The sequence below is a fragment of the Egretta garzetta genome, unplaced genomic scaffold, assembly GCF_000687185.1.
Source record: "Egretta garzetta isolate BGI_Z169 unplaced genomic scaffold, ASM68718v1 scaffold29, whole genome shotgun sequence".
Classification (NCBI taxonomy): domain Eukaryota; kingdom Metazoa; phylum Chordata; class Aves; order Pelecaniformes; family Ardeidae; genus Egretta; species Egretta garzetta.
The window spans coordinates 1,008,688-1,015,884 of NW_009260796.1; the positions used below are offsets into that span (position 1 = coordinate 1,008,688).

Consider the following 7,197-nt stretch of genomic DNA (forward strand, 5'->3'; position numbering starts at 1 on the left):
TGGGACAGGGAATAAGGAGGCAAGGGCTGCGCTAAATCTGCCAGATTGCCTTCAGCCTCCTGCCCATGAGCATGGGTTCTGCAGAGCACATCATTTAGGTTGGACATTAGGAAAAATTCCTTCCCCAAAGGGCTGTCAGGCTCTGGAATGGGCTGCCCAGGGAGGTGGTCGAGTCCCCATCCCTGGAGGGATTTAAAAGAAGGATGGATGAGGTGCTTAGGGCCAGGGTTTAGTGGTGGGATGGCAGGGTTAGGGGAACAGTTGGACTGTATGATCTTAAAGGTCTTTTCCAACTAGACGATTCTATGGTTCTATGATTCTAGAACCAAGCTGGGGCATTTGGGGGCTGGCACTGCTGTGCAGCTGCGAAGCCGAGGCGACGCCGTGTCTCAGAATCGCAGGTGCTGGGGCTGCGTGTGGCAGGGCAAACGCTGCTGCCCATGGGCGGCTCACCCAGCCCTGCCACCCCCTTCTGTCGCTGTGCTCCGACCCTCTCTCTGTCGCTGTGATTGCCTGAAGCAGCCTGGGGCAGGGAAACGTGGTTTGGTGCTGTAGCAGATCAGGGTTGCTTTCCTGCCACCCCCCCTAAGATTAGCGCTTGGGCCACCACCGAGTCCAGGTTCCTCCCCAGCTCCAGCCAGGAAGCCAACAAGGCTGTAGATTTTACGGCTGTGAAACAGGGAGATGGGCCAAACCCAGGGGCTTTAAAGTAGCAGCAAAACTTTTCCAGGGGCTTGCTTAGAGTGCTGACGTGCTCCAGGGGATGGCGGGTTTGTGCACGCCTTTGTCCTGTTCTGAACGCCCACTGTAAAGCGGGATCTGCCTCGTCCTGAAGGACGGACGGGCCGTGCTATGTTGCCTGACAGCTCTTCTTTTCCCCCCCCTCCAGTGATCATTGAGAAGGCTGCTGGAGATGCGGAGGCCGTTGCTTTCGATGGTAGGACATACATGGAGTACCACAATGCCGTGACAAAGAGGTAACTTGGCCGCTGAGCTGAACCGAGGTCAAACCAAGGAGTTTGGGCTGTTGGCAGGAGGAAGACCTAGGGTTGCAGAAGTCCAAGTGCAGCCCTCAAAGAGGGGCAAAGCCAAACTGGGGCCATGAGCACTCCCTTCCAGCCCTTGCCTCGATAAAGCTGCCTTGTTGGCAGAAGGCTTTCCCCACCACAGTGGCGCCTGGCCAGCTTCAGGTCTGGATGTTCTTGTTCTGCAGCGTGTGGGCCACCTTCTGGGTTAGCATAGCCTGGTTTGGGAGCGGGACCAAGCCGGCTGAGTGCAACCCACGAAGATGGTTGATGTGCCCTGCTCCCGGCCGGTGCTTTTCCTTGCTCACGTGCTCAGGAAGGGGTGAGCTGTGCGGAGGGGAGAGGTGGCTCTGCCTGTGGTTTAATTCACGCCTGTTTGCCAGCTCCTTTCCCTCCCTGGCTGTTTGTGCAGCAAAGGGTCGGTTCTGCCAGCAGGGACAGGCCGTCGCTGCCGTGGGACCTGCCTAGCCTCCTCCAGCAACTGCTCGACCCTGGCCCCACGGGCTAGGGGTGCATGTTGGGACCCTGTGGTCTCTGTGGCTGGGCTGGTCCCTGGGGCTTCGCTCTCAAGATAAGCAGAGCCCGGGACACGGCTGCTGACTGAGCTCCTCTTCAGCCTCTGGGCTGGCTGTTTCTCCTACGGGAGACTCTTGGTCCGCGGCGGTCTGGCTCAGTGCCCTTAGCACTGTGCTCCTACAGCCCCCGCGGTTAATTCCCAGCTCTGGGAATTGGATAAGGCTCTGTCCATCTGCCTCTTACACCCCCAGATTCCCTGCCCTAACACCCTTCCTGGGGGGGGGGGCATCCGTGCTGAGCTGTTGTTTGTCGGTCTCTGTCTGTCCGTCTCTTCTCAATGTCCTTGTTTCTTTGTTTTCAAGCCACCTGAGCAATGAGATCCCCGCGTAAGTACAGTCCTCCCCGCTGCCCAGCTCCTCCCTGCAGCCATCTGCCCTCCACCACGTCTCCCATTGCCACCCTGACCACCAGCCCACCCGCGGGGGAGCGCAGGGCAGGCATGGGAGGAGGAATATGGGCACTACCCCAGGGCTCTGCCCGTTTCAGGGTGAGGAGGACACGGGTACCGACCGCAGCTCCGGCGGCTCTACAGGAGCCCAAACACAGCCAAGGTGCAGCAGGAGCTACGCTGCCTGGCTCTGCTGCAAGCCCAGACGTTGTCCCAGCTGCAGCTTAGCCTTAGTTTAAGTAGAGAAGCACAGGGGAAGAAAGTTCTTGTGACTTAGCTCTTCTGGCAGCGGCAAAGGCATTGGCGATGGAAATGAAAGGGTGCTGATCCTGCCGTGATTTTTTTCCAGCATGAATGTGGCGTGGCTGCCGTAGGGAGGAGGCCAGGCTGGGCGCTAGGAGAATGTTCCCCAGACAGGGGTGCGCAGCCTGGGCAACCCCTCTCGAGGTGCGGTGTGGCCAGGGGGGCAGAAGCAGGGCCTGGGCAGGCAGTTGGGGAGAAGGGCCTCTTCCCTAGAGCAGGGCTTGACAGCCATGGATTTGCTGTCTGTCTGTCTGTCTTGCCGAGCAGCAGGAGTGGAAGAGAAGCACTGGTTCATGCAGCTGTATTCCCCACCGTGCGGGGGGAGAGTTTGGGTGATACCTGCCTGTCACATCCCCATTCCATCTCATTTTCTACAAGCCGGGGTCAGACAGAGAGGCCGGGTTGCATGCATGTATGCATGTCAACGCCTGGGGAGCCACCGAGCCCATCACCTGCATGTTCACCACACTTCGGGAGGTGCTCTGGTGTTTTGGAAAGGGCTTTTTAGGAGCCAAGCGTCCTCCTAAGCTAGACAGTGCCCTCCAGCAAGGAGAGGCGTGTAGCGGGCTGCGCAGTGCGGCAGCGTGCGCGGCTCTGTCCCCCTGCACAGACACGAGCCGTGTCCCCGCAGATGAACGGGAGGCTGCTGCCTTTGTGTCCTGCCTCTCTTCCCAGTGCCCTGCAAAGGGAAGGTCACTGTTCCCAGCCTTCTCCCTGCCTGAGCCAGCCTATTTTGGCTGTGCATGCCCCATCCTGCAAGGGAGCTTAGCACTTCTCCCCAGATCCCCCCGCTGGGATTTGGCAGCGGCACTTGCTAGCCCCGCCAGGGCTGAAGGACCCATTGGGCTGCCCATAAAAGTAGTTTCTTCTGTCTCCAGGCAGGCACCGGGGTGTGCCTTGGGCAGGAAGAACACTCCGATTGCTTCTCTGGGCTCTGCCAGCCGTGACATGTCCGTACTTTTGTTTTGAACATACATTTTTATATATACATCTAGTTAGAGCTGATTGTAATGCCGGGCCTGTGGCCCTTGACGCTGGCAGGCCGTGCCAGCAGGACAGCTGTAGCCCTGGGTTTCCCCTTCCCCACGCACGCCCTGCCGCCCGAGTGCCCCGAGGCTGACTCAGAGGCCTTAGGTGACAGTTCAGCTATCTGGCCAGCCGCGGTGTCCCAAAGACCCGGCCTGAGACCCACCAGCAGGTCTGCCCGGCAAAGGGTCCTGGCGCCCGGCTGTGGACCAAAAGCTTCCTTCTCCCCACAGCGCTACCCTCTGTCCCGTCCGGGGCTGCCCATCCCAGTGGGGCAGCCTGGGTGACCAGCAGGGACGCTGATGGTCCTGACCCAGCAGAGCATTGCAGAGTCCCTGCGCCGCTGGGACAGGGCCGAATGCACTCCTCGGCGTTATTACGCCGGTTATGTTAGTTGGAGCAGGGCCAGAGGAGGGCTACCAAAATGATCCAAGGGCTGGAGCCCCTCTGCTCTGAGGCCAGGCTGGGAGAGTTGGGGGTGTTCAGCCTGGAGAAGAGAAGGCTGCGGGCAGAGCTGAGTGCGGCCGGTCAGGGCTTCAAGGGGGCCCAGAGGAAAGGGGGGGACAAGCTTTTTAGTAGGGCCAGCTGGGACAGGACAAGGGGGGATGTGTGAGCAACCTGATCTGGTTAAAGGTGTCCCTGCTCCTGCAGGGGGGTTGGGCTGGGTGACCTCTAGGGGTCCCTTCCAACCCAAAACATCCTATGATTCTGTGATTCTATGATTACGCTCACCCTGGCTAAGCAAAGAACCTGCAAACCTGTCTCGGTGGCTTGAGGAGACTCAGCCTCGAGGACAGTGGCTGGGGCTTCCTGCTCGTGCTGGGCGATTTTCTCAGTTTGGGGACTGTGTAGGGTGAGGAGCTGTCGCTGTTGAGCCAGGGCTGGTCCATGAGTGGGGTGGGAGGGAAGGGTCTCCTCCGCTGTCCTGCGCTTATGGCATGCTCCCCTTTCTTCCCGCATCTAAGTCCTGAAGCGCTGGACTATCCTGCGGAGCCCAGGTGAGTCTGTGCCAGGCTTGCAGCTCTTGTGTCTCGTGCTCTGCTGTCACCGCCTCAGCATGTCTCTCTGTCTCTGTGCGTGTTCTGTGTGTCCATACCCTCGGCTTTTTATTTGTAAGGGATGCAGCTCCGCAGGTGATGAGAGTAAACACAAAGGAAGCCCTGTCCTTCCAGCATAGGACCAGCAGCTCCTATGCAGCTCCAGCTCTGGCCCTCGTTCCCGGGGGACCTGGGCAGCAAATAGCCACTGGTGAGGGGAGAGGCTGGGTGACCTTGACACTACAGCCTTCGTCCAGCCCTTTGGACACAGCGTCCCTTGGGAATAAAAAGCTGTCTGTGTTGCCCGTGTTGTCTGGTCTGTGTGTGCCCATGTGTCAGCAGCGTGTCTCAGAGCATCCCAGGAGAGTGGACGACGACTCCATATGGCAACGTCACCAGTTGCCAAGAGCCTTTTGCCTGTTCCGAAAGGGGACTGAGCAAAGATGGGGATGCCAATATGGGGGAAATCCTGTCCTTCCTTCCTCCCTTGGGAAAAGACAGGGCATCTAGGAGAAAGAAGGCTTTCTGCCTCCATGGACAGTCTCATCCCCTTCAAACTGCAGGGTGCTCATCGCCTCAGGTTGGGCTTTGGTCAAGCGTAGGCGGCGGTGTAGAGCCAATGCCTCCGAGGCTGATGGCTGTGTGGTGATGGCATGGGGAGCAGTGGTCCCCAGGCACCCCAGCTCTGCTTGCACCTCGGACGCCCGCTAGCAGGATGGTGAAATGGTGTCGACCCCAGCTTTGCTGCCCACAGCCCTCCCAATCTGGCCAACAGAGTCCTCTTTATCCTGACCTCTCCCAAATCAAAGGCAGATCTATGGGGAAAACCCTTCTGCTGGCCAGATGAGGGCCAGCCTGGTGCTGTTCACCAGCCCGCGTAACAGAGCTCTTCCTTCAGTGCCTGCATATGAGGAGGCAAAACCAAGACTCCTGTGCCACAGCCTGCAGGGGTTGATGTGTCTGAACCTTGTGCTCCATGGGGGGCAGAAGCAAGGGGCAGTAGCCCCAGGCTGCGTCCTTGGAGGTTCAAGCTGGATGTTGGGGAAAACACTTCATCCCCAGAAAAACTGTGTAGCCCCTGCTTAGGTTGGCAGGGAGATGGAGAAGCTCCGTTCGTGGTGTTCCCAAGCTCAGCTGCCCGCATCCAGCGCTGGCGCTGGTCCCACTCGGAGCGGGAGCTGGGATGGAGAACTCCAGAGGGCCGGCCGTTTCTTTGATTCCCGTGGCCTGGTTCAGAGCTTTCCATCTGCTCCCCACCGCCACGTGGCAGGCGTTCTGAGCAGCCCTGGGATATCGCAGAGGCTGCGACCCTGCGGACGCAGCAGGTAGGGACTGAGACCCCGTGCGTGGCCTGACGCCGAAGGTCGGTCCAAGGTTATCCTCAGTGGGTGGCTGGGAAGGGAGAAGGCTGCTCCCAGGAGCTGGCTGGCTGCCTCTTGCTTTTTGTAGCCACGTTTTTAACTCTGCTCTGTCTTCTCCCCTGCCTCCCTCTCCCCGTGCAGCGAGAAAGCCTTGCAGTCGAACCACTTTGAACTGAGCATCAAAACAGAAGCCACGCAGGGGCTGATCCTGTGGAGCGGGAAGGGGCTGGAGCGATCGGACTACATTGCCCTCGCCATAGTGGATGGCTTCGTACAGATGACTTACGACCTCGGCTCCAAGCCAGTCGTCCTGCGGTCCACCGTCCCGGTCAACACCAACCAGTGGATTCATATCAAAGCGTACAGGTGTGAGGGCTCAGCGGGAGGGGAGCGCGGGGCCGTGGCGCGTTGCTCTGCGACGGGCAAGCTGCGGAGCAGGGAGCCTGAGTCACGGCCGTGGCTCCATGCCCTGTGATCCCCAAGGGTCGGTCACTCCTCGTCTTGGATAAGAATAGAGGAGAGGCATGTGGGCAGCGCCGCGCTGGGACGGCGCGTGTTGTGGCACGCCTGGAAATGTCAAAGGGGCAGGCTCGAGGAGGTACGAAAGGGTTCGTGCCTTTTATTTTAATCTGGCCGAGGGTTTGACATTCTGTTCGTGTTCAGCCCGAGCCCTCCCTTTTATTTTTATTGGTGGTGGGAGTGGTAAGCGGATCATGCGGCTGGCATGCCGGGGATTTCTGCTGATGGGTCTGGAGGGCGCGGGAGGAAGCTGTGGCCGCTGGCGGGGCTGCGGGATGCCCAGGGGATGCCGGAGGGCACCGCTCGCCACCAGCTGCTGCGGGATGCTCCCTGGGGAGGTTTTGCACCCTAGGACCGCTCTCTGCTACGTGAGGGCTCTGCTCCCTGCTCCTCTCCAGGTGGAGAAGGGCTGATGGTGCCCAGCGTTCGCATTTAGCGTAAAGCAGAGGGCAGCTCTGGGTTTCTCTTCTAAGGTTGCTGATCGTCTTCTGCTTCTTCTTCCCTCCCTCCCTCCCTCTGGGAGCAGGGTACAGAGAGAAGGTTCCCTTCAAGTCGGAAACGAAGCCCCCGTTGCTGGCTCTTCCCCGCTTGGTGCCACACAGCTAGATACAGACGGGGCACTGTGGCTGGGGGAGGCGGGGGGGGGGGGGGGGCCCCCTCTGCACCCCTCGCTGAGGGGCTCAAAGCTGGAGCTGGGACGCTGATGCTCCCTCACTTGTTTCAGTGGGACATCTTCGCCTCCCGGGTGCCTTTGATAGGTTTGGCCTAAGAAGCACCCCGCTCATTCTCTGCCCACCAGAGCAGGATGCCGGTGGCAGCTGAGGGGTGAAGGTTGGCTTTGCCAAACGCCAGTCCCTTCCATGTCACCATGTCCCCCGAAGAGGCCGTTAGCTGGCCTGCAGCTCTGGATCCCCTGCTGCCGGTGGCACGGAGCACCCTCTCCCTCTTCAGACTGGGAGGGC

At 59.8% G+C, this 7,197-nt stretch overlaps 1 protein-coding gene across 1 annotated transcript in view; it reads left to right on the plus strand.

The window, feature by feature from the left end:
- AGRN (agrin) overlaps positions 1 to 7,197 on the plus strand; it is a 162,893-nt gene that overhangs the window by 153,512 nt on the left and 2,184 nt on the right. Inside the window, exons 34-38 of the mRNA XM_009646786.2 lie at positions 890 to 977; positions 1,904 to 1,927; positions 4,284 to 4,316; positions 5,858 to 6,082; positions 6,762 to 6,863. Of these exons, the coding sequence (XP_009645081.1) occupies positions 890 to 977; positions 1,904 to 1,927; positions 4,284 to 4,316; positions 5,858 to 6,082; positions 6,762 to 6,863 (472 nt within the window). The remainder of the gene's footprint in view (positions 1 to 889; positions 978 to 1,903; positions 1,928 to 4,283; positions 4,317 to 5,857; positions 6,083 to 6,761; positions 6,864 to 7,197) is intronic.